Source organism: Sylvia atricapilla, chromosome 17, assembly GCF_009819655.1.
Source record: "Sylvia atricapilla isolate bSylAtr1 chromosome 17, bSylAtr1.pri, whole genome shotgun sequence".
In the NCBI taxonomy this organism is placed as follows: Eukaryota; Metazoa; Chordata; class Aves; order Passeriformes; family Sylviidae; genus Sylvia; species Sylvia atricapilla.
The window spans coordinates 10,745,588-10,772,295 of record NC_089156.1 but is presented as its reverse complement, the minus strand read 5'-3'; the positions used below and the strand labels follow the sequence as shown (position 1 = coordinate 10,772,295).

Sequence of the window (26,708 nt, the reverse complement as noted above, 5' to 3'; positions counted from 1 at the left end):
ACTTCCCCACACCAACAAACAGAGGGCTTGCAGGTAACTTGACTTTAAAAAGCACATTTTAGTATAAATACTATATTTATTAAATATCTTTACAATTTATTTAAATGTATTTACAGAACTATTCCTGCATAAGTTATACCTCGGACATAAAATTCACATAATTGCCTCTTAGGTAAGCATAGATGATAGTCTTATTTTAACAGCAACAAAAAAGCATCCTCAGATACAGACTCAGATTTGCTTCATTGCCTCAGCTATCTTTGTCAGAAACTACTGCATACAGTCGGGTTCTCCACACAGCAGCTGCTCCTCCCCTGGAGAAAGGATGTCCCTTTCCAAGAGATGGACATTCCATCACTGAATCCTCCCATCCCTGCCAGATCATCACCTCGACTCACTTGTAACTGCCTGGTCCCAAATCTGGTTTTTGGTTTGGTTTTGTTTTCAGCCTGAAGAAGGACATTTAGGACTGTATGTGGCAGCTCTCCCAAAGATAGCCAGGAAAACAGCAAGGAACCACAAGGAGCTTTTCCACTTCACCACATCTTAGCCCTGTTCCACCCCAATCTCTATGGCTGCTGCAGCAATCCCAGGTTCCTGGGGGACAGAGCTCCTCCAGATCCCTGCTCCCAAACCAAACCACAACCCCCTGCAGCAGCTCCACGCCTGCCCACGCTCCGCTCGCTTCCAAGTCAGGGAACACCTTTCTTGTACGTTCCTCTGGTGACCATTCCCACTAACCTTACCCCTAGCAAGTGTTACTGCTTCATGCATCGCTGGGAATTATGTTTGATAGGATGGGCCCTGTCATTTCCTTCTCCAAAGATCAGTTGTGCGCAGACAGCGTTAAGTTCATAGGAAAAAATCAGGTTTGATATGTTCAGAGTGCACGTCTTAAAAAAAAACCCAAAACAATCAAGCATGTGATAAAAATATCAATTCTTTATAATACAGTATTGCTTTATAAACAGATGGAAAAGCTAAAAGCTTTACTGGTCTTTGGTGTGCCCGGTGAGGGAAAAACTCATGATTTGTAAATCAAAACCCAAATTTGTTCTTTATTAAAAAAAAAAAAAAACAACAACAGGTCATGGTGTGATATGAGGCAAACGGCTTTGTGGATACACACAGGGAGCGTGCCCGGCCCCGGAGGAGCAGGAATTTGGGAATTCCAGACCCTCTGACCCACACGTGTCCCCAGGGAAAGGCAGGAAGGGCCAACAGGGAGGGCTGGGGACCGTGCTGAGAGCAGAGAACAGCCCGGGGCCACGGGGGCAGCGCCTGAAGGGAAGGGCAAAGGGAAAGAAGAATTGATCAAATCTGCTCTAATCCAGAAGCGTGCAGTAAATACTGGATAAATGTAAAGACACCCAGAGTCGGGAGAGAAAGGCCCCTCCCGAACAAGAAACAAAGCCCTGTTCTGCATGTGAATACATTCCTCCAAGACAGCCAGAGACAGCTTGTTCAGGTTAAAAACAACGAGGACTGACAGGTTGTGCAAAGTTCTCCACCACTCACTGTTCGTGTGTCGCTAAACTAATTAATTTTTCTTCATTAATTAATATAATCCTCCCCATACCCTCACCAAAATCCTATTTTGGTCAAGTTAGGGTAGTTAAGGCATTTTGACGAGTAATTACAAGGTGATTTAAAGTAGATATCTAACATTATGCCAATTGAGGAATAGCAGATAAATTACTGAAGAGCTCCCAAATTAATCACTTATTATAAATGAAATGCCTGTTACAAGCATGATGCACTGAAATATAGTAAAATGACATGTACATGGTACATGTTAAATGACCTTAAATAAAAGCTTGACATAGTTACGCAAATATACAGTACAAGTCCACAAAAATTCTTTAAACAAGTTGAGGTAACCTCAAACTTAAACAGTTTTAATACAATAAACCAGGTAGTAAAAATCTCCTCTTGAGAGCAGGTAAGATTCCTTACTGACCAAGTTTAACTGCACTCACCTAAACAGCAACATTACCCGACTTTTTATATATAAAAACATGGCTTTAATTTATTTCTACATACTTCTCTACCAGCAAAAAAGTTAATGAAAAACTGACCAAAAATATATATATCTTTACAGCTCTCAGCTTTCGTATGAGCCTCAGGAAAGGAAAAGGAAAGCTGGCTGGAAAAGTGGGGGGGAAAAACGTGAGCTACTGTCATTGCAAAGGAAATGTCATATTGCAAAGTGGCTGTTAGATAACTGTAAACATCATTAAGGATCATTGAAACCCCTAAACTTTAGTTAAGATGAAATGTAAGCTTTGCTGATTATTCATTATTTCCATTTTCGTACTCGCTGCCGCAGCAGAAGCAAAGAGGTGCCTGTTTGAGTCAGGAAGGATCAACTGGACTTAAACTGCTGCAGCATATTCTGTTCTACAAGCAAGAGTGGCAATTATTTAACACAAATTATGTTTTATATCAGCAACAGAATTATCTACCCGAAGTGAAGACGCTCAGGAGTTGAGGATGAGCTGTTTTGTGCAACCTCCCACCGTAGCATTCACCATCATCCCACGCTGAGATGGGCTCAAATGCTGAAAGACCTCAACTGTGGCCAGCTCGGCTGTTTGAGACTGAGCTAGGATTTTTGTTTTTTAAAAAAAATAATTATCCACAGCCAAAACATCCAGAACCAGGCCCATTATGGACGAATGATCTGCAGAACTTTTAAGATCACAGTTAAGCACCTGAAATCACGAAACACATTTGCATCCATATAACTTGAACTAGGTTTTGTTTGAAATCTCGTACTAGAAAAGGCTCCTAAGGCTGACACCATGGATGGCAAGAGCAGAATGTTTACAGCAGTTATAAATCTCCTGAAAACCGGAGCTCAGAAACACGAAACCTCGGCTATCACTGGAACAAGACTATGCTTTATGGAACTGGGTCTGTAACACACCCTCAACAACAGCGAACGTTCCTAGGAAATAGAGTAATGTGCCCTCGTGCAGAGGCGTTACCTATTGGTCTAGTTTGAAAGGTGATCAACCAATTCTGCTCCTTGGAAAGTCCCATCTCCAACGCAGCAACGCTGTGGGATGGATCCTCCCCTGTTCCAGACAAGGACCAAGCTCTCAAAGACAAGCTCCAAGCCTTGAGCTTCTTCACGTCTTGCTGGCAGACCAAGACCAGTGGACTACGAGTGGTTCTTAGCAAGGGCCTCAGCTGCACGTGGGGCCAGGCTCCAGGCTCAGGGCCGGCTGCCTGGAGCAGCTGGGAAGGAAGGAACAATCCTGCCAGCAGGAAAGCGGCCGGGGGGCCCGTGAGCTCGGACAGCGCCAGGACCTCAGTCTGTGTACTCGGCCACGATGGACAGAAGGACGGTGATGTCGTCTGGTTTCCCCCCTGCAATGCAAGCAAAAACCCTCTGATTTCATCAAACCACAGTGGGTTGGTGGTCTTCTGATGATCTGTGACATTCCTCATGAAAAGCCCTTTTAAAACTGGTTTAGGTAGACACAAACTCTGCCTCCCCCACCTCCTTTCCAAACCGAGGGGTGCAGTGACATTTAACACAGCTCAAACCCACTGTTCTTTTAAGCTCCAGTGAGATCAAACTGTGAAAAGGAGGTCAGAACCTTGAACATTGCTGGTGGCTGGCAGAGCACAAAGCCTGTTTACAGCAGACTCTTAAATAAATGCACAAAACACCTGACACTGCCTTGTTACATGTAAACTGCCATGGAATCAGATCTCAGAAATTTCCACCTCTTTAGCATCTTCTCCAGCACTGTATTACCTCAAGTCTTCCTAAAAGCTACTTAATATTTTTAAGAATTATTTTTCAATCCTCAGCAGCCAGAGCAACACACTCAAATCCTGGAGGAAAGGCTTAGAAGAGAGGTTTTGTTATGTGGGAAGTGAAACCAATCCCTTGGACTCTGGAGATCTCCAGCTTCATTACTGAGGGACTGAGCCTGGAGCAGCACAGAGCCCAAGTGTGACAACTGCTACCAGAGCAAAGGGCCTTAAGGTTCTGAAGGAAATCCTGCCCTTCTGATACTGGCAGTATTTTATTTATTCATATATTTAAAAGTAAAAAATTGTTAAAAGAAAGGTGTTTGCTCTGGCTCTGAGGTCTGCCAGGTGTTTTTGCCAATACCTTTCTAAAGCACAGAAGCAGAACCAACAGAGAGATCAGTAGGGGGATGCCAATGATACAAGGGTTGCAAATTTCAACCAAAAAACCAATCCAAAATCAACCAAAGAGTGGGCAGAACCTCAGCTGAAACACAGCAGTAAGACAAGACCTTAAAAAAACCCCAAACAAAAACCTACCCTCACACGACACCACCCACACACCCGAATCCAAGCAACAAGTCCAGGAGTACTGGAGAACTCATCTCAGGCAGGATTCCTGGGGCAGGAATGCAGAGATGACATTAAAAATAAAACCATCAGGGCACTGTGTTCTCCATGCTCCAGCTGCTTCCCCATGGGAGGCTCCTGCTCTGCAGAGCCCAGGATGGCCTGTGCAGGCCCTGGGGGCTTTGCCAAATCCCACACAAGCCTGGTGCTTGCCAACCACATTTCCTACTGTTCTGTTTTCATACAGGATTTTGGAACAGCAGAACTTTGCTTTGCTAAAGATGTCTCCAAGACAGCAGCAGTGGGAGGAGGAGAAGCTCTCACCTCTGACATTCAAGCCGTTGTCACAGGCAAACTGTGCAAAGGGTGACATGTACGTGGGGTCATAGGCCAGCTCGTGGGCTTGCTCAGCAATGCTCCGTGCAGTCTGCTGGATGCTCTCGTAGTTGGAGTTCTAAATTCATGAGGAAAGAAGTTTATTCTTATTTAGATGCCTACAGAAGTTTTTGTGCTGATCAGTGTCAGGTTTGGAGATCCCTCATTTCAAACAGAGCCTTCCTCATTCTTTGTAAATTGGGTTACAACTGTGGATCTCCACAAGGGACAGCCTGACCTCAAATCTCCACCAGCAAGCAGCTCAAGACTCAGGTTTGGAAGATTTCCAAAATTCAGAAACTTAGAAGAATAATACGCAAGACAGACTAAACCATGTCACCTGAAGGGAACAGGGCATTTGGTGGCTGTTCCTGCAGGGCACCCTGCAAGGACCTTCCCTCCTCCCACACAGGCTCTGGTGAAGTATTTGTTTTATGCTGAGTGCAGAGTCTTGCATCTCTGGCTCTCTCACAGCAAATGACAAAAACACCCTTGGGGAGAAGGGGCACTCTAAAGTCACATGAGAAAAATGCACTGAGAGCACACACACCTTCTCCAGGCTGTGTTTAAAGAACATTTTTTCCCTGTTTGAGTAACTCTGCTGCTTTCCTCCCAGGCTTTTCTCACTCCAGCCAACATGACAGACAACCAGTGCTCTTTTTTGTCTGTAACCATTTTTAAATGCCTTGTCATTTCAAGAGCCTTCCCTGCAGGTTTGGGAATTAGCAGGCATTTATGTGATTAACTTTTGGCTGAACCTCTTGGGGATCTCCAGTGCCTTTCCCAAACACGCCAAAAGGTGGAGCTCAGCTTTCTTCCACAAGGGAATTCCAATTCCAGTGGCAGCCAGGACAGCCTCTACTCCGGGCATGACAAGGGTGTGAGGTGGCTGCAGCCCCAGTGACACATTAGTCACCTGTGGAGCTGCAGCATAAGAGGAGGCCAAATTCTCTTAAAACCACACTGTAATTCTCTTATTTGCATTTCACAGCGAAATAGTTTCCTCAAGGAGTTTATACATATTGATATCTCCCTAAGTGTACTTTCCTTTCTGTAAGCAAATAGCCTGAGGCTAAATGTTCTCAGCCAAGTTAAAATATTTTAATGTATTCTTACTATTTAAAAAGAACATTTGTGGTCATTAAGGTGGAAAAGTTGACAGTTTTTTTTTTTTTTTTAACAGAACACTGAGGATTTTCAAGGACGTGTGAACCACAGTTCAGACAGCCCATACTATGTCAGAGAAACTGAAAGCAATTTGAAGTGTAAGCTCACCCTCAAGTAACCCAGGAGAGGATTCTCTGTTTTCCTGTGTATCATCTCCAACCTGCAGGTGCAGTGTGTGGCCAAAGGCAGCACCTGCTACTGAACATCTCCTCCTCTCCCTCCCTCACCAGTTACCACTGACAGGGAACCAGCTGTTACTTGGGGAATTTATGCCCAAGCTGCTGCTTCTGAGTTCAGCCTGGATGCAGATCCAAGAGAAAGTCCTCTGGGGTCAATGTCCCCTGCACTGCTCATATCTGAAAAGCCTTTTAACGATACATCTCTTTGTGGTGGGGTTTTTATACAAAACACAAAGGTTTCAGGTATTAGAAGTAGTAACTACAAAGGTTTAGCCAGCACAAAAGATGTGAGAGATTGAGGACACACACACTCACCTTGAGCTTTTTCAACTCCTGCAGGATCATGTAGTCAGGCATGTTGTCAAACAGTCCGTCTGTGGCGGTCAGGATGATGTCCCCGAGCTGGACATCGAAGGACGTGCTGTCAGCAGCCTCGGGGCTGGGGAGGGACACAGGTTAAAGGACTCCAGCCCTCACAAAGACACCCAACAACTCAAACAGCACACACAGAAAGCTGAGCTCCACCTGCACTTCGCTGCTCTTTGGGGGTTTGTGCAACAGGAAGAAATCATCACTGGCTGTGGAGCTTTAGCCCACCATGGGCTGTCAGGAAAGCCCCACCACAGCCCCTGTGACTGCAAACAGGATTTGCAGTTAAAATTCCCACATGAACAATCCTGCAAACTAATCTGCTTCAGGAGCGTGTCTCCATGGAAACCAGAAAGCAGAATGGCAGCTCAGGGCTTCCTTATGCTCATCCTGAAGACATAAGAGAGTGATACTTGAAAGAACAATTCATAACAGGCCTGGCCCAAACACTTCAGGATTCTGAATCACTTTCTAATTCAATGGAATATGAAACATGTCTGGAAATCACTACCAGGAGACCAGAGTCTGTTGGAATGCTTGTGTCTAACACATTACACAACACCAAGAGGAGAAAACTCCCAGTTTGGGCATGAATATTGCTGCAAAATCTGATTCTCAGAAGCAACATAACAACAAACCTTTCATTTTTAAAGACTCTTCAGGGGTCTGTAAACAGGAGAAATCGCTGCATCCCAGGCCACTGGGCCCTGCCAAAACACAGAGGAGCTGCTTTGCTCAACTGATGTGTAGCTACAGGAAGGCTGAGGGAGTTAAGATTGCCTGCCTATGCCCATATATAGCCAAATTCATCACTGAACTGGGACAACAAATAAAAAAGGACAAGAGAAGCGTTTCGACAAGGAGCATGAGTACTAATTAACGTCAGGAACAGTGCAGGAACCAGCCAGAAAGCTGTAATCATGATTCAGAGCTGAAGTGTGGGAGCATATTTATCTTGTGCTTTCCTTATTACTGCATGACTCAGATTACTTGGCCTCCCTGACTTCCACTGGACATTATCAATTATCCTTCTGCTCTTTGTTTTTATGGTCCTCCTATGGATGATAAAGAATCACAGAAAAATTACAGATTTCTTACAGCTCTGGAATTTCAAGGGATCATTTAATTTTAGTCTAACAAAGAACTTGGATTACTGAAGGGTTCTAATTTCAGAGTCCTACCCTGGCTTCCTCTCAGTAGTTGCAGGATGAACAAATAAAACCACACACTAGAACGGTGGGGAGTTTTAACAGCTTAATCAACACTTTCAGAAAGAGCTATTTTGGATTAAAGTCTCAACCTTTACTGCATCAGCCCTGATGCTGCATAGAATCATTTAGGCTGGAAGACTCGAGCTCACTGAGCCCAGAATTTCAGCTGCCTACTGCATTCCCTTTATTCCATGGCCACACTTTGAAGAGCCTGTTACCACCTCCCTATGCTCAGATGAGGGATATCACTTTAATGAGTGAGACATTTTGAAAGCTGCATTTTAACACATATTTGAAAGCTGTTTATTTTTGAGTTTATTTTGTATTACTGGTGAGACTTCACAAAGTCAGGATGGATCAGCCTGACATTCCTAAGGGAAGACACAAGAACAAGCCTGCCTTTGAAACAACTCATTTCTGTGAACAGATTGTCCTTTCCTCATACTCTCATTCCCAGCTTGGTGTTCTGCCAAACAGTTTTTTTGCTGGTTTTGGTCAAATACAATATGCTGCTGGAAACAGCAAGTTGGAAACACAAGTTACAGTCACATGTCCCTCTGCTCTATTCTTCAAGCACTTGCAACCTCGGTGCCAAGATATCTAAATTAGCTACTCCAAACAGTCCCAAGGGAGCACAGGCAGGGACTGGAAGCAGAGCTCTGCTGGGAAGCCCAGCCACTTGTCCACACATCAGCTCTGGTGGGTGACATCTCCCCATGGATTAGAACAAGCCCATGGCTTTGGGAATATGCCACCATCAACAGTCCAATGAATTCAGACTGTACAACAGGTACAAAGTTAAGTACAAGGGGAGAAATGTTCATGTTACCCAAAAAGGGAGGGTGGCAGGTGCAGGACCTGACTGGGTATGTGTTTATATCCCATGTGGTACAGAAAAGCCCCACAGCTGCAAAACTGCAACTGTTTGGGAGCTGGTCACAGCCACAGATTAAAAATTAAGGTTCCTCTTCCCCCTTACCTGTCACTTAAGACAACTCCTTCTGCTTCTGGTGGAGCTATGGACAGTTGGAAGGGAGTGTTGAAGTAATGCTGCTGCTCATCGGATCGATGGACGACTTCTCCACCTCTGACCACCAAAAATCCAGAATCTCCCAAGTTGGCTGTATGTAAACGATGACTTGATCTGTCCAGGACTACTATACAAGCTGTGCTGCTCCCTGCAAACACAGAGACTGCAGTCAGCCTTACAGAAACTGCTTCTTTTCTCACTGACCTGATCAACAGTTTAATTATTACAACATTCATTAAAGCTTAAAAGTTATGAGAAATGGGAGTACTCAACAATGCCAGAATTAATATAAAATATAACTAGCAAAATGCAAGGAATCTTTGCAATACAGTCAATGATTTTTGTGTAGAATTTACTCTTCCTGCTTTGATTTTGGTAAACACATTATGCTGACAAATACCTGTTTTGTTTGGCTTTATTTACAGTTTTCCATCCCAACATATGTCAGCACATTCTGCTATAGGACCGGATTTACAGAACTCACATAAAATACTGAAATTCGAAAATCATGGAGATAATAGAATTCTAGTAGCATCCATACAATGCTAGGAGCTCTGCACACAGTTTCACACATCAGCTGTAAATAAACCACACCAAGTAAAGAACTGTTTTCAACCAAGTATCAGGTCCTGCTGCATTTCTCTGCTCAGAACATGAAATGCTTTTCCTCCCAGCCTGGTTCAGCAGAGCTTGCTTCAGGTTTAAAAAATAATAACCCTGTCACATCTTCAGGACATCAACTCCACAAGTTTGAGGAAAAAAAATGTTTCAGAGACCAATACTATTCCAAATTAAAGTAATAGCAGAAACATGATGTCAGCTGTGCTTGGAACTATCCCAGCCATGCTTGAGGGCACTAAGGAATTCTCCATTCATTCACTGGGAAGTAGCCACCAACTGTGCCTGGGTGCAAGCCACAAAAATGCTGTATTGCAAAGAAACCCCAAACTCTTCACAGCAAATAGCAAATGCTCAGCTCTGCAAACAGGACAGGATAGCAGAGCCACCAGAAGACCTTTCAATCCCCAAGAAGGGAAAATACAGCTACAGCACTTCTGCTCCACATCACCAGCTTGTGAACTGTCTTCACCTTCTACCCTCATGTCCTCCCAGCAGGATTTTCCAAGCACAGCTCCATGCTGGACACACCACAAGCTCCCAGTGAGCAAGGCTCAGATCAGGCTTGCTAGTGCAGAAGTCCAGCTGGCTCCAGGCACTGCCTGTTCCAGACAATTCCATTTCTAACACAGAGATTTCCCTGCAATGCACTTGCCCTGAATCTGTTCTCTAGTGAATGCACAGAATCTTCTCCATCCTTAATGAGTGTTAAGTCAAAGCAGTATCTCTGGAAAAAAAATCTGATTTTATATGTGACAGTGTCCAAAACTGTGCTGCAACACAGGAGTGATTAAATAAATGGCACAGTTTCCTCTCATTCCAGTTTTATTTTATATTATTTGCTGCGTTCAATTCTGATGAACCAAGTATCCAGGCTTAAAGCACAAGAGCAAGGAGAAGTTACTGCCCAATGAATCCTCCTTAATGAAGTCTTCTTCTGTCCCTTTATTTTAAATAAACTCCAAATGCTCATTGCTGTGGTAATTCCAAAGTTTTATTCCTCCTTCTAAAAATACTGTTCTCAGTTAAAGGAGAAACACTCAGGATCATTAGTTTCAAATTCTAGCTCTATTAGCAGAGTGTAACCAGGAGGCCATGTGGGGAATGCAGATCTTGTGACTCAGCACATGCTGCTTTTCAGCCCTGCAAAGGTCAAGCCCAGCAGAGCTGCTCCGTCTCCAAAGGCACAGGGACAGCCCTCGCCAGTGCCCCACTTTGGGGCTCACTTACAGCTACACCTGCTTTGCTCAAACAAGCACCATTCAACACACCAAATCCTGATGTCATTACTGACCACTGCTATTTTTGTGACACTTAAGGTCACTCCTGAGGTTCCAACCTATTCTTTAGGCGTATAATGCCAGAACATCTGCTCCCAGCTCAGCAGAGCAGTTAAATATAGCTCAGCCAGCACTGCTCTGGCACAGGAGCTTAAGGTCAGGTGAGCTGCGTACATTTCATGCAGGGCAAACACTTTCTTGGTGCAGAAGAGGTCTCATGTCCTTTAGAGAAGTGTCCCCTTGGCAGAGCTGTCAGCTGAGACCGAGTGTGGCCTCTCTGTCAGCTCCCAGGCCCCAGGCAGCTGAATGCCCTGTGTCCCATCACTGCTGACACGGGCTACTTCAGCTGGCTTTCAGAAAGGTCTGTAGTGAATGCCCCCACAAAGATTTATAAAAATAATGCTACCAGAGATTGTATGATATGAACTACTCAAGTCAACCAACTGGGGTTTGAGTCCACTGGACATAAAAGGCAACAGGAGCAGAGTAAGGCCAAGAATGAGCAGAACTACATCCAATTCTGCTCAGAAAATATTTCTCCTTGCACAGCTGAAGCAGAAAGCCACGACCAGTACCACAAAGAGTTTTCAGCAGAGAACAGTGATTTATACATATAACATCCAGAGTGAGCACATGTGCACAGTCTGTTCCACTGCAAAACTTGCTCTGCAAACTCTGGTGAATTCACCTTTCCCACAGAAAGCCTTTTATCTTATATATAATACACAGACATCAACACTCCCTGCATTACTAAATTAATTAAAACAGTTTCAGAGAAAATAAGGATGCCACCAAGGCGCCTGCATTTCTATGTTTTCAGTTAATTAAGAGAAGTTAACTGCTTGCAGATTTGCTGTAGACAATGACAAGCGATTCAAGCACCCTTCAGTGAGGCCACGTGTAACACACAGCCCAGATTGAAGCGACATATTTCTGGTGTCTTACCAAGCAAAGGGACTTTGTTCTGCAGCAGCTCACAATAGCCTGCGGTGAGAATCCCAACAGGATTGCTTGGAACAAACCGTCCTTCCTTGACTAAACGTTCACACGTCCGCATCAGAGTCCCTGAGAACTGAGAAGGGTCCACCCCGTAGTCTCTCCAGCCACCAACACCATCTGCCACCCCTGCAAGGAAACACAAAACCACAGTTACCTGAACAGGAAGGGCTTTCAACACAAGGGGTTTAATTATTTATATCACTTATGATGGTTAGTAACTAAAATGTAGGACGTGGCACTTGCCCGGAAAACATCTTTGATTAGCAAATAAATTTCTGAGTATTTTTAAGGTAACTTCTGATTTCAGCTCCGGGACAAATCTCCAAATATAGTCTGAACTGCTGAAAGGAAGGTAAAAGTCTAATGCTGAGAATGAGGAGGCTGACCCCACTAGAGAACAAATAATAGGATATTTCAGGGTAAGATGAGCATTCAATCCCATTAACCTCTCATCAGTCCATTAAAGGGAAGAGGTTTTAAAAATTTTAAAAGTGAAGGTCAACGTTCTAACTAGTACAGAAATGACACAGAAACTCTTCCAGCTATTCAGCAGCACAGTTTTTTCTCCTTGATTTCTATTTGGTGTTCTCAATTTCTGTAGAAAATAAATTTCCATTTTACAAGTGTTTTCCAAAATCCACGTAACCAACACAATGCTGGGACCTATCCCTTTCAAAAAGAGCTTGTTGCTTAGAGCTTCAGCCAAGCAAGAGAATGACAACTGACTATGATCCAGGGAATTTTCAGTTATTCAAAATAACCTGGCTATCAGAGAATTAGACCAATTCTGCCAAAACCTGGGAAGCTTCTAAGCAACAGGGAAAACAGTGACTGTGGTCATGGAAAGAGGGTGAGCAGCAGACACACTTTCTGCTGGTCATTTGGTTAAGGAACTTTGAACTTCTTCCAATTGCCTAAATGATAAAAGCAAAATACTGCTGAAGGTATTATTTGAGATTAGAATGTTACTATGTGGATATTTTCCCCAAAATCTTTTTGATCCTCAGCACGGGACAAACCATTTCAAGCAGAGATTTCCAAAACACAGTAAAGCTGAAGTATGTTCACGATAAAAGCACAAAAAATGAATTTTAATGCTGAGATTGTGCTGAAGGACAGTCTCCTCAGGAAAAAAAAAACTCCACTATTATCAAAGGCATGAAAATGTCAATGAGAAGATAAAACTCAATTTCCTCATCTCCAAACGCCCTTCACACGGGACATGGTCTGAAACTGAGACGGAAGGTTTAGAGCCGACCTTGGCGTGAACTATAATCTGACAGGAGGTTATGGCCAGATTCTGAACAGCCTATCAACGTTAATCAGATTTCTCCCTAAAATAGTGCACAACCTTTTAGACACCTGCTTTGTCCCTCTCCTTTCTCAGAAGAATGTTACAGGAATGTAGATCCCTGCATTCACCTCTTTGAGGAGCTCCCAGGAGGAAGTTCATGCAAAAGCACCCGGCATTCTCAGAAATTACTTTTCTAGATCCTTCAAGAACAGATTCATCCTTTCCCTTACAGGTGTCACAACCTCAGGTTAATACTGGATTAACCTCTTGCTTTTTGCTAGCACACAGACAAGTCTAGAACAAAGAGATCATGAAGGAAAGGTTCTAGATCTGGAACTTGAAAGAGAAATTCAGCTTCAGGTTAAATGATGGTGCTTTATGTGAAGTTACCAGACAAACATTTCTTTTCCTTCCCTTTAAAATGAACATAGTCCAGATGTATTTCTGCACTGCTTCACTGGCAACAGGGTTAATGCAATGAAAAGACGTTTGACAACTGCTGCCCAAAGCTCTTGGCTCCCAAGGTGGTTACAACAAAAGCTCAGCAGAAGTTATGGAGTTCCCTCAAGTGATCCAGAAAATCCTTTTATATCAGTGTTGGGAAACACTGAAACACAAACACTGCAGCTTTAGCACAGAGTACCAGGAATCCAACCACAGCAAGCACCTGAGAAGATCAATCATCAAAACCTATTCAATTTTTAAAGGGAAAATGAGTACACCATCTGACTTTCTTTGTTCAATTCTTACTCCAGGCAGGAAATGCGAATCCATAATCATGGCAGCACCCTTCATACTCTGTCCTGAGCCATGCACTGCCTTTGTCTGTCTGCTTTCCTGTCTGCTTTTTGCAAGCTATAAACAGCTTCAAGCAGGTTCTCTGCCAGTGCCTTCCAAAGCAATGACCCTGCAGACATCCCCCAGCAGCTCCTCTGGCTTTGCCTGGCAGCACACCCGAGAGGACAGACAGATCCTGTGATCCCACAGCACCAGGACAGCTCCACTGTCTCCCCACTCCAGCCCAGGCTGACACAACCACTGCAGCCAGCCCCGGGGGCTCCTTTCAGTGACGCCTCCACAAACTCCCAGAGCTACAACTCTAGTCCTTGGCCTTGCCCCAAATGGAAGAGGTGGGGGTTTTATAAAGGTTTGGGGCCAAGACCTTTGATCATCCTGACCTACCTTCAGAATGGTTTTAAAATAAACCCAGCATCTTCAGGTCCTGCAACCTCTGTAAACTGAACAGTTCCACGTGGGAAATGAGTATGTGGTTTTGAAAGAGTTTGAGTAAACTGCTACTGAAATAGATGAAGTGTAAATGAGAATAAAGTTTAAGTAAACTCTGTGCTATTTGATATACAGCAAATAAGGAGAGAAACTGCTTCAAACCCCAGAAGTAGCAAAACCTAAACACTCAGCTTTGATTAACACCAGGTTTTCCCTCTGTCATCAAAAGAAAATTCAGAGGTGTTGCTATTGGCAGGATCACTCTCATGGAATAATGCCAAGCTCTATTTATATATAATACCTTTGCTTTCATCCAAGAAAAAAATAAGGTATATATTCAAAATAATTACCTTTTCAACAAATACTGAGGTTCTCCTTTGAGCCATAAACCATTGTGTTCCAGTATTAACCATGTTATAAATTAGGAATCCCAGGACATTTAAGACAAACTGCACGGCTGAGAATTGCAGAAATTGAACTTTACACAAAAACCTTGGGGTTTTTTTCATTCATGTCACTCAGTAAATGAGAAAATTTCATAGAAAGAACATTTCTGTGGCTATTCCCTGTTCAAGTCCACACAGAAATTGCACAAACATCCACGTGACACGCCTGCAGCCAGATGAACCACCACTGTAAATAAAGCAATTGAAAATTTCACAATAAATTACTTCAAAAGAATAAATACTTCTGAAGTATTTAACTGTATTACAGAGATCTTTCAGAATCTCAGAGTTAACACTCCACTACGTTGCCTCGTGCTGGAAAACACAGAAAGATGCCTGCCAGATAAAATACTTGCTGCATGTGTCAATCCAAAAGCTGACTTTTTCCAGCTCCTCCAAGATTCAGAATATCAAAATCTCTCTCAGAGAAGCACCTGTCAGGAAGCTACAAGACAAAGAACAAATGACTGAAGCTGCAGCACTGAAACTGAGCCAGGGAAGATGCTGGCAGTGAAACTTGTTAAAGCTGGTTTCAAAACGCTAAAAGCACCTGGAATAAGAGACCAGCTGAAATGCAAATGTGAAGTTGTTTTGCCTGCCAGCACACGAGTTCCTTGCAGAAGCCCAGGGAGAACCAGCCAGTGCTGAAAGCTGCAATATCTGCTTTTCACCATTCACTTGTGTGAGCGAGATCCAGGTGTTCTGCCTGGCTCACAGCAAATATAAACTAAACAGCCTGAAAGTTCATAACAAAGCCCTGATACTGATCAAACCCTGTTTAATATAAATAATGTTAGGAGGGGCAGTTCTGGTTAGCTGGGAAATTAACCTGCCCACGGTCAAGAGTCCACAAGTACCACCCTGTGCAAAAATCTCTTGAGAGTTGGATATTTTGAAGTATTGCATCAGCCAAGAATAAAAATCACACAGAGAAGCACCAGGCAGGCACAAGTGTGTCAGCAGGAGCTGCTTTTGCATGCAACCACAATTAACTTTCTAAGGCACTGCTCACATCCTACTGAACTTTCAATTTCTTGAGATCCTTACCTGAAATAGCAATGAATCACTGCTAAAAGAACATCAAAAGGATATATTTATAACTGAACTTTGCATCAAATATGGAGGCTAAAACAGTACAAAAATGCAATGAGTTGAGGCCCACAAGTTTGAAATACAGCACCTAGTATTTGTTAATGTCAGAACTGAGATAAAATGATAAGATTTCTTGTTTTATCAGTGGTGGGATAAATCACACACCTAGACAGGTTCTCCATCTAATGCAAGTCCAATGCTCAAAGCCAGCACTGACCCTCAGCAGCTCCCCTGGATCTGTCAGAGCCAAAGGGTGTCCATCCCCCTCAAGGTTCTGACAAAGAAATAACCCAGTTAAATACAAATCCCTAAGGGCAGATGGTGTGTGACTGCTAACAAGTTACAGAAGGAAAGGTTACTTATTCACACTGCTACAGTAAAACTTAAACTACCCTTGCATGAAGCAGAAATGTTCTGGAAGAGTAACTGGGTAAGTGACAAAAAGGAACAAAAAGCAAAGGCAAAGTGAGCAATGATCTTGAGGAACAAACTGAAGGAGAAACGAGGAACTGGAAACATTACATTGTGCATCTACTCCCAGAAGAAAGCAACAGTTCCTTATATCTGTTTTCCCCACCTCCCCCCTTCCTGAAGCAGATTTTTACCAGGTAGATTTCCTCCCTATTTTATTGAAGCCTGAGAAGTCACTCAGTGCATTTGGGGAGCTCCAGGAGAACACTAAACTATAAATTATTTCTGCAGGCTTTATAAAAAATTCCCTAGTTACAGCTCCCTAATTTCCCGAGGTGTTCAGTGACTGAGCAGTGGAACTGCTGAGGAAGGACAGGTTCTGGGGGCAGACACTGAAATAAATCCCTGCCAGCCTGACTCATCTCAGGCTCAGTATTCACAGCATGGATGAACCAGAGCAAAGAGCAGATTTTCCCAGTGCTTCCTATGGCACAGGTATGATTAACCCTCACCTCCTGCACTGTGCTCAGCTTTGCTGATTTCCCTCTGATTTCTGACAGAACCTGCTCTTCCTTCAGGCCAAGGTCTGTGCATGAAGGGAAAACTGGCTGCCATCACAAGCATCAGTAGCATTTACAGTTAAAACTAGTGCTCAACTGGAAATTCTGACCTGAACACTTGTGTCCAATGTCCTTGCAGAAACTGTGGGAAAGAAGAATAACCAGATATAAGTTTCATTCTCAGAGGTGACATTCAGTGATGCTCCAGAGCATCAGCTCTGCTGACAAGAGTCAGCCAGTGACTGTTAATGGGGTGATTCTCATCCTGCAGCTTCCCTACAAAGGCCAGCACTGATGCTCCCTGTTAAACAGAGCATTTCCTGAGCAGGTTCAGCCTCAGAGGCGTGAGCAGCTCTGCAGATCCCTGATCGCCCTCACTCGCAGTAGGTGAAAGGTGACACCGAGGGAGGAGGGCGATTCTCGGCTCCTTTGGTGTGATAAGTTGTGATAAGGCAGCAATCTCTTTAATAGGTATGATACCAAATAAACCACTTAACACAGTCCTCTATAACCTTCAGGCCTTCAAAGAAAGATCCTTCCCTCCTCTACAGCTGCCAGAACAACCTTGACATTGCATCTACAAATCCTTTCAGGTGTTGAAGTTTACTTTTCCTGATGACAGTGACACTAACAATATTCCACTTTGCAGTTTTACCTACCTCCTATGCAGGCTGCTGACAAGTTTTTCCAACCAAGTGCAGTTCCCTTCACTTTAGAGCAGCTGCCCTGCAGCACCCAGACACTCCCCTCCCCTCAAAAACTAACCATCAAGAGTTGCAGCAAATAGAACAATCGTCAAATTTTAACTCTGCAGTGAATAAACAGTCTCCTGCTGCCAGAGAGTTTTTCCTTAATCCTGGGGGACAGAAATGGTTTGGAAGAGTCAAGTCACAGTGGCTACACCCAGACTTGTACCCAGCACAGACATTGTATAAGTGATGCTGTCACGGGATGCGCATTGGCTGCTGCAATGTTTCAATAATGACTCACACAACAGCTTGGAAAATCCATAAAAAACGAACAAAGACATCAGGAGCCTGATAAGGCCAGAACCAGCAAGAAAAGGCACATCCTCAAAATTAAGGAAAAAATTATCACCAGCATGTGACACCTCAAAATTTCTAGAGGTGAAAACCTTGGCTTTAACGTTTACTTTTGTAAATTAGTGAAATGGCTATAAAACTGTTCAAGTTAATTTAAAACATTTGGCTTGTTCTCTGTGTAGTAAAAATCCTACTTGTATGCTAATGAGAAAAAAACCCAAAAGTGTCAAGAGTTTTGGTTTTCAGCTTTGAAAAAAACAGTATTTCTGTCCTCAAAAGTTCCAAAGGCATCAGACATGAAGCAGTACAGAACGTCTCCCAAACCTCTGTGAGAGATTTCAATACTCTGAGGATCTGAACACCCAAGACACTGGCAGTGAATTAACAGAAAAGTACATCGTGGTACAAGCAGCAGAGAAAGGAAACACAGGCCTGAATTATAAAGCTCTAGAGATTAACATTAGCAGTAAAGCCATTTCCTTTCCTGAGGGTGATCCCTAAGGAAAAACTCCTGTTCTGAGCTTCTTGTTTCTCCCTTTGCTCAGAATAAGAAGAAAATATGCAAAATTGACAGGTATGCTCCAGATAAAAGCAAAAATGAGACAAAACCCTCGAGGACTCAATTATACCAGTAACAGGCCTTATCAAGCTTTGAACAACTATGGGAGGACTGGAAATAACCTGAATCTTCATCAGCTTTCTGCTGATCTTACTGTGAAAGGATAAAGCTCAGACTAGAAGACACTGTTAAACATTCAGCCTTTGAACTACACAGCACACACAGAACAAAAGAAGTGTTTAGCATTCTGATACTCCTATAAACACACTGCCAAATCAACTCTTGTTTGACCTAAGAAAATGAATCCCCAAGCACTCATGCCAAGGCTGGGAGTAGTTCTTTCACTGCTCCACCACACCCAACCCATCCCACACAGGCTGGCTTTCCATAATACACTGGTTCTAGAAAACACTGGCACAGAGGAATTTTACATTAATTATCTGGCCTGGCTTTGTCACTGATGACTACTCACTCCAAGTGATACACTTGAAATTCACTGTGTCAAGTGTTCACTTTGGCTCGACCCACGTGAGCCTCTTCCTTAAATGTCAAAAAATTCAGTTTGAAAGCCAACACTGAGGCCCAGGCAGTTTTGTTGAGGTGCAGTTAAATACTGAGGTAGAACAAAATTTATGAGGGTCTTAAAAAAAAAATCATGAAGGAACCTCAGATTTGAGATGGGAGTAAGAGGAATTGAGGGCAGGAAAACATTGGTGGTGCTGAAATTGTCACTGCAGCAGTGCAAAAGGGCTGGTTGAGAGAAACACAAAGTGGGAGAAAATTACTGTGTTTGAAACCTCAGAGCTACAGATGATGAAGAAAAAGCATCCAGTTAGAAGCATCAAAAGCCACCTGAACATTCTTATTTTTGCAGAAAGTACAGACAATCAGTATGTATATTACAAAAGCACCAAAGAACTGACATAAAAATAGCTTTACAGAAGAAATCCCAAAACCAAACAAACGAAGTTTTTAATTTACATTATTTGCTTCTTGGTACTTTAGACATCCTGGGTCTGCTGCCCTCTTTGCTGTTTGATCCTTAAGTGGAGCTACAACTCTGTTTGTTTCCAAGTTGCCATGAAAATTAATGCAAAGACCAACTTAGAAATGCAACTCTCTGTTGATTCCAGGAACACAAGACAAACTGTAGGTCCACATACGGTAATTACCAAATATGGCCAAAACCCCTCAAACATCATCAAATGGGGCTAAATCTGTCCATTCCCCACATAAAAGAGTCCACTTCAAAGTACAGGAGATCCTGCATTTATCTTCAGGGCAAACACCAATTGCTCAGTTATTTATCAGTGCTGGCCCAGCATGAACTTTAAAGGCAACCAGGGTTAGTCACATGCTAAAGGAAGGGTGTCCAACGGCTAATTCTAATCCCAAAAAAGTTTATCTGGAAGAGGCACCACAGAGAAGATGCAGAGTGTCTAAAATGCACCCACCAGCCTTCCACATCTTGAAAGCTGTGGCATCACTCTTACAGTAACAGCTCCCTCGAGAATAACCAGCAATAACTGTTACCTAGCACCAACTTGCAGCTTCCTGAGGAAAACCTCTCGGCTCCGTTAAATGGCAACCAAGTTACAACCACAGCGCCAAACTGAAGAACCACCAACCACTTCCACAGCATGAGACAGCACAGTGCAACTCCGTCGTTTAAAATAAATAAATGCAAAAAACAAAACAAAACAAAAAATAGCGGCAGAGAGGAGGAAGCTTTTTTGAAGTGTTTAAGTATTGGTGAAAATCGCCACAACTAACTTGTGCAGAGTGTCAGTCAGTCAAATTCAACCTTGAGTACAGAGGAGAAAGGTCAAAGCACTGTCAAATGCAATGTTGCCCACAGTCTGAAGATTCTAGTGATTATCCATAATTATTCACTACTCCTAAAATTCGAACCCTTAAGAATCATTTCGCCCGCGATTCTAAACCAGAAAGCGCAATCAGGCCAGAACAAACAACGAAAGTGAAGTTTGACATTTGATTCCGGTCTCAATGTCACTCTGCCTTTCACTTGACAAGGACATTGCACGCGTTAAAATCAGGAAGTGCCCGTTCAAGCGATCTTGTCCGTCTAAATGCAATGCATGTACACGGGGCTCGGTTAGGTTTTAAAGACAGACAGAAGGTGAAACGCACTGGGAGCTGTTTCTCTGAGTTTTGGAGCCCCCAGGCCTTACAGCACCCACAGGTGAAACGCCCAAGCTGGGCCCGGACACCCGGCACACACAACCCCCGTGCCAAAGGCGGGCAGAGCTGCAACAAAGAGCACCAGAGCTTCCTTGGGAAGCTAAAAAAGCGAACTCATGGTGACACTGACAGGCAGAACCAGCTCCTTTGTCTGAGACCGGGGGTAGAGCCGCTCGCCATGTGCTGCTCCGGGAAGGAGATGGGTCACACCGCGAGGCCGAAGCCACCTCAGCCCCCGGCCCGGTCACTTACCCAGCACATCCGCGGTGCGGTGCCGCGCCACGAAACAGGCGTCATCCCCGTAGCACATGCCTTTCTTGAGGATGCCCTTGCGGAAATCTTTGCCGAAGCCACAGCTGGCCGTCACCAGGCTGTAGTCGCGGGAGTCCGTCTGCGAAAGGCCGCCCAGGACCGCCCGCGCCACCAGCCTGCCGTAGGAGAGCACCGAGAACATGGCGTGGGGCGCCCAGCAGCCGAGCGCCAGGAACGCGGGGAGCCACCGGCGCAGCCGCCTCCTGCCCGCCGAGCGCCCGCCGCAGGGCGCCAGCCTTCCTTCCCCTGCCCGCCGGCCCGCGCCGCCGCCGCCGCTCCGAGCCCTGCCCGCCGCGGACCCGCGTCCCTCCGGCTGCGGTTCACCCGCCCTCGCTGCCCCTCACGGCCGGGCTCACCGGCAGCGCCCCCGCCTTCCGCGCCCCCGCCTTCCGCGCCACCCCCCCCCGCCCCCCGAGGGGGGCTGTGCCAGCTCCCCGCTGCCCGCGGAGCTCTCGGGGCTCCCTCCGGGCTCGCTCCCCGCCGCCCGCGGTGCCCGGTCAGAGCCGCCCGCGCCGCCCCCGCGCCCCGCCGCCCGCCGCCGCCGCCATCTTCGCCGCGCGTGCTGAGGTGAGGCGAGGGCCCCGGCGCTGGGCGGGGCGTGAGCTAGACCCCGCCTTCTTTTCCCCCGCCTCCCGGCGCGCGTGCGCGGCGGCGGCGCGCGGCCGCCCCCCATTGGCTCCCCGCCCCGCCTCATTTGCATGTTGCGGGACAATAACAGCGGGCGGTTCCCGGCAGCCCCCGCGGCGCCGAGCGGGGCCCCCGCCCCCGCCGCCTCCCGGCCGCAATTAGCGCAATTAACGTTCTGCACACCGGGCACAGCGCGGCTGCGCCTAACCCACATACTTGCCCTCCACGCCCCGCGTGTCTCGCGTGCTCCGAATAACTCGCGGGGACTCGCTGGCCGCCGGTGCTTCGTGCCTGCTGAGGACGGTTATGTGAGTCACGCCGCGCAAAAATGTGGTTTTTGTTTTTTGGGGTTTTTTTTTTTCTTCCCAAAGGATGACTCGCCCTGTTCTCCCCGGCTCGGTGCGGCCGGGGACAGAGCCAGCTCAGCGCCGTGCGTGAGAGGCTTCTCTGCAAATCCATGGAGGCGCTGGCAGTTAATCCATTTTGGTTAAGGAACGTGAAATGCCGAACAAAAGCCTCACGAGAAGGGTGTGTTGTGCAGTCATCACTCAAACCCCATAAAAACCACGTTAATTGTGGTTGAGAGTGACACAAAGCTCTCAGCTGGACAGCTTCAACAGCAACGACTTCAAGCCATCAATGCTGCAGAGACCAGAGACCCACAATATTCAAAAAGACCCAATTCCTCATTTTCTGCAGCTCGGCTTTCCGTGCTGCTCGTGGGTGTGCATAAATAGGCTTTGTCCCTTGGAAGTTCCCAGCAGGTTGCTCTGCAAATTCGTTCAGTTCCTCCGGGTACACGCACAAGAGGCTGCTGCCACTTACATAACCCAAGACGTAAATAACAAACAATAGAGGTGTAAATGCAGCAGAGGCAGGTGTGAAACCTGCCTGCAGTGAAAGGGAGAGCTTTGTGCCACAACCCACCGCTCAGAACGCTGCTGAAGCACCCTCATTGTCACACGGGAGGCATTTTGCTCCCTGTGCACCTTGACAGAGACAATATTGCCCCCCCCTCACACTGCTAAAGGCTTAAGCAATGCGTGAGAATCATCCAGCTAAAGCTGAAATTGTACCCAAACTTATTAAAAAAATTTATCCTCCTGTTAGAACAGGGAGAAAGAGAATGACCACGAGGAGCAGCCCAGGCCCAGTGTGGTGGATTAGGGAATGGCTGCCCAGCTGAATGTGCCAGTGTGCTGGAGATAAGGCTGCTGCCAGGGCCTGGCAGGGTGTGAGAGCAGACAAACAAGGTAGCTCATCTCACACCCTCCTTTATCAGCAAAGGGAAGCACATATTTGCAGAGTTTCCCCCACAGAATCATTCTTTCCCTTCCTTCCCCGAGTCTCGTTCTTCCTCGTCCTTGTCCAGGTCCTGTCTAGTTCAAGTGCAGCCTGGCCCAACCCCTCGTTCTGTGCTGCTGCCTGCAGTGCCCTGAGGCAGCTCAGGTCGGTGCAAGGTGACCTGTCCTGCATTACCTGGCTGTGCTGCTCAGCCTGTGATCCCCCCCTCAGCTAAAGCTGAGTTCTCCATACCTCAATGCCGAGTTTTCCAGGGCTGGAAGGGTTCTCTCTGTGCTGCTCTGCCCAGCAGCCATGGCTCAAATGCTGAGGAACATCGTGAGCTGACAAAGTAATTTGGCAGAGAAGGACTCTGGGCTTCCCGAAGTGCTCCCAAGCCAAGGCACACTGTGAGCTCTTCACACTCCTCCATCCTTGAAAGTCTTTGAAACAGCGTCCCCAGGGAAGTGGTGGGGTCACAGTCCCTTCAAGCATTCAAGAAACGAGCAGATGTGGCGCTTTGTGACAGTTTAGTGGGCTTGGGATTATTTGGTCCAAGGTTGGGCTTCATCTTGGAAGTCTTTTCCAGTCTTAATGATCCCATTATTCTTAATGATCCCATGATTCTACCCCAGATCACCCACCCAAGTCTGTCCAGACAGCCAGACTCATAATTTACATGGTAATTAGTAACCTTTGATGAACTGTCACTCCTGCACGAGGATGCTGTGCCCAGCTGAAAAACTGCTCCTGGTTTTCATTCAGAGGATCTCTGGGCTCCTGTGAGACAAAACCCCAACTATTTTTAATAAAATACTTCAGAACTGGTTTTCCTCACTGCTGAGTGTCAGTCTGGATAATTCTCCCTGTAAATCCCTCCCAGCCCATGCCCTGCTGCCTTACTCAGTGTTATTCTTGTACCCCGAGAGTCGGGATCCTGCCAAGTGATATTTGTTTAAAATTCCCCAATGCACAAATTTGGCACAAAAACTCGAGCAAAGGGCATCCCCCTGGTTACTGCAGCTGGGTGGAATCTTCCCACCTCAAAGTCCAAGATCTATTTACATCAGCTCACTTGAGCTGCAAAAACAGAATGAACTCTTCCTGCTAGGCTTGCTCAGACCAATAAATGCACCGGGGAGTGTGAGGCAGAAGTGCTGCACAAAGAAATCAACTGCTGAAGGCACAAGCAGGTTTCCAGCTTGTTTTAAACCTGATTCACTCGTAGCTGACGTCAGTCCTCTCTCCCAAGTATCTCAGCCCTGAGATTGGAGTGTGATAAATACTACCTGTAATGCCATCTGCTGTACAGACTGCCCCAGCTCCTCACTATTTATTTAAGGGCCAATCTTGTGTTAGACCAGAATGCAGTTTATTTCAGCCTGGTTTGACCTTGTTTGTATTCTAATCCCAAATACCTGTCCACGTGGACTTTGAAAGTGATCTGTCATAGGGCAAACCCAATGGTAGCCCTGAAATGATGAAGTTCAAGACAGCAGAGTCGGATTAAAAAGAAAACTAATGTGAGAAGGAATATATGAGACTCCTTCCCACATGAGGAGTCAGGAGAGGATGCAGAGTCAGAAGATCACAACAGGAATCACAGAGTGGTTTGAAAGGGAGCTCAAAGATCATCTCATTCCACCTCCTGCCAGGGACAGGGACACCTTCCACTATCCCAGGTTGCTCCAGCCTGACCTTGGACACTTCCAGGGATGGGGCAGTCACAGCTTCTATAATGCAAACCAGAATCTTGCTGCTTAAACTGTAATTGAAACAGTAATAAAGTAAAATCCTGAACATGTTTTTTAATAAACAGGAATCTACTGCATCTCAAAACTGCCTGAATTTTCATTTTATAGGACCTCCCACAGAAGGATCATGGTGTCCTTTTTAATTATTAATTAACTCATGCTGACAGGATAAATTAAAATCTCTCTGCTGGAGAACAAGCATTATGTATTGATGTCCTGATCTTATCCTATACACTTGGAGTTGCTCTTTGGAACCTGTTTCAGAAGTGCAATACCAGGGTGGGTTTTGTGGTGGAGGGGGTTTCAAACAGTTTTTCTTAGACATGGCTTTTGTCTTGCCTTTCTCTGCATGACAAAGGTGGGTTTTTTCTATTACAGCTGGTGTTGGAAATGGGTTTAGGTGAACTGTTGCTGTGAGTGAAGCCCTAAAAAGAAAGGTCACGAGAAAACCAGATTAATTCCATCCTACTTTGCTTTTGAACAGTTGCCCACTTCTGTTCCATTTCAATGGTAGATGCAGTAAGAATTAATACCTCTTTATTCATCCAGCTCCTGCCCACATTCATCCAGGGTGCAATCTGTGCTTTCAGATTTCAGCAAGGCTTGGTTTTCCTCTTGGAGTCTGGTCCCCTGTGCACCATCAGCTTTGCCAAGTAATTCTGGATGCAAGAAGAATGTATTAAATTCTGTTTTCCCCTGTGCAATGTCACCAGCCCTTTTTTACTGATTTTAAAGGCATCAGAAACATGTAAACTAACAAGGAGGGCTGTTTTAGTATTAATTCTCATGACTCTGCAGTGGAGCAAGAACACAGATCACAACCAGTGATGATAAATAAACCACTAATAAGCACCACTCTCCCTCCAAACCTGCAAAATTCATTGCAAGTTTCCAACTTTGCAGGACTTGTGGGGAGGAGAAACATCTCCATCCTTGTTAAGTGACCATGTGGGAGGTTAGTCAAGGAAGTTGAAGGGGCTGTAAGCCCCTAAATCAGCTTCACCCAGAGGGAGGTTGTATCTCAGCCACGTGCTCCAGCTGTTCTCTCTGCAGGATTGACTCTCTTTTTTGTTCCTTTGCTGTGGGACAGTGAAAGAGATGGAGCTGTAAAGATTTCCAGGATTTCCTCCAAACACAGGCCAATATTCTCTGCAGCCAGTCCTGGTACAGCCTCAGGGAGAAGCAAAAAGCCCTAAGGTGCCATCTTTACAGGTTGTTTTCAAAATAGAAGTGGGCGAAGTCACTCTTTAAGGCTGAAAAAAACCAAGAAACTCAGCACCAGCAGCATTTTAGCCACCTCAGGAAGTGCAAAGAAACAAAGAGACTGAAAACACCAGCTCTTCATCCCCACGGAAGAAGGTGAACAGAGAGGTTTTGGGTGACATTTCACGAGGCAGGCAGGTGGGAGGTTATTTTTGGCGAGGTTATTTTGGGGTGTAAGGTCTGAGGTAGAGTGGAGTACACCAGGTTCTCACCTTTGTGTCACCAGGTCCTTGGAGGAACGAGGTCTTCCCATGGGAAGGATGACTCCAGGATTTTGCCACGTGATGTGGAGCTGTTTCAAACCCATCCTGTAGCAGCTCTGTGATAACATCAAAGGACCTCAGTGGCCTCTGTCTTGTGTGACTCCTCGCTGCTGTGATGTGGACACTGTGGAATTATTTCCTTTTTCAATGGATGGAGCTGGAATTTTAGGAGCTTTTTAGAGCTTTTGTTGCCTTCCCTTCAAGGTGACAGTCATGAACCTGGTCGGGGAAATAAAAACAGATCCAAGAATGATGGGATTCTTAAGGTTGGAAAAGACCTGAGGAATCCTAAGGAATGATGATCATTTAGTCACTCTCTAGCCCAGTGTTTTCCAAACTAGTACAAAAATAAAATAATTTAGGTTGAAAAAGACCTCAAGGTAGCTGTGCACATGAAAAATTACTAGTAAGATTACTAGTATGAATATGCTCACTGAGCACTGACGACCCACAGCATCTTCAAAAGGAGAAACTTTAACACTTCAAAAATTACTTAAAGTTAAGATTACTTTAAAAAAGATGCAAAAGTAGGCGAAATATAGTATTTTATATCTAACGAGGGACCATTCCCCAATTTATTTATTTTTTTTTAATGCGTGGCCTTCCAAGAGCTTTTTTCCAAGCACCTACGTGGATTACACTTGCATCACAACACCTAAAACCCTTCCCGTGGCTCTGAGGGGACACCGACCCCTCATCACCGCCGGGCTGGGCTGTTCCTGACGGCGCTGGGTGGCACAAGAGGGGCCCATCTCCAGCCAGAACCCTACGCGTGGCCTCTCCCCGAGGCTCTCCGCGCTGAGGGGCG

At 45.4% G+C, this 26,708-nt stretch overlaps 1 protein-coding gene and 2 long non-coding RNA genes across 4 annotated transcripts; 1 reads left to right on the top strand and 2 right to left on the bottom strand.

Annotated features, from left to right (window-relative positions):
• Positions 1–56: 56 nt before the first annotated feature.
• PPTC7 (protein phosphatase targeting COQ7) lies at positions 57–21,031 on the bottom strand. Its single transcript, XM_066331647.1, has 6 exons — positions 20,653–21,031; positions 11,513–11,692; positions 8,619–8,817; positions 6,375–6,498; positions 4,663–4,792; positions 57–3,375 (listed from the first exon to the last, which is right to left on the bottom strand). Exons 1-6 carry the CDS (start codon positions 20,852–20,854, stop codon positions 3,317–3,319), a joined length of 894 nt encoding a protein of 297 aa, XP_066187744.1. The 5' UTR covers positions 20,855–21,031; the 3' UTR covers positions 57–3,316.
• A 149-nt stretch (positions 21,032–21,180) lies between these two features.
• On the top strand, positions 21,181–23,459 carry LOC136369040 (uncharacterized). Its single transcript, XR_010744945.1, has 2 exons — positions 21,181–21,672; positions 23,343–23,459. It is a non-coding gene; the product is annotated as an uncharacterized lncRNA (long non-coding RNA).
• On the bottom strand, positions 23,130–26,273 carry LOC136369038 (uncharacterized). Of its 2 annotated transcripts, none has more exons than XR_010744942.1 (3): positions 25,850–26,273; positions 24,908–25,033; positions 23,130–24,385 (listed from the first exon to the last, which is right to left on the bottom strand). It is a non-coding gene; the product is annotated as an uncharacterized lncRNA (long non-coding RNA). The 2 variants fall into 2 exon arrangements; XR_010744943.1 differs by having other exon boundaries at positions 23,288–23,400; positions 23,910–25,033.
• Positions 26,274–26,708: the final 435 nt, after the last annotated feature.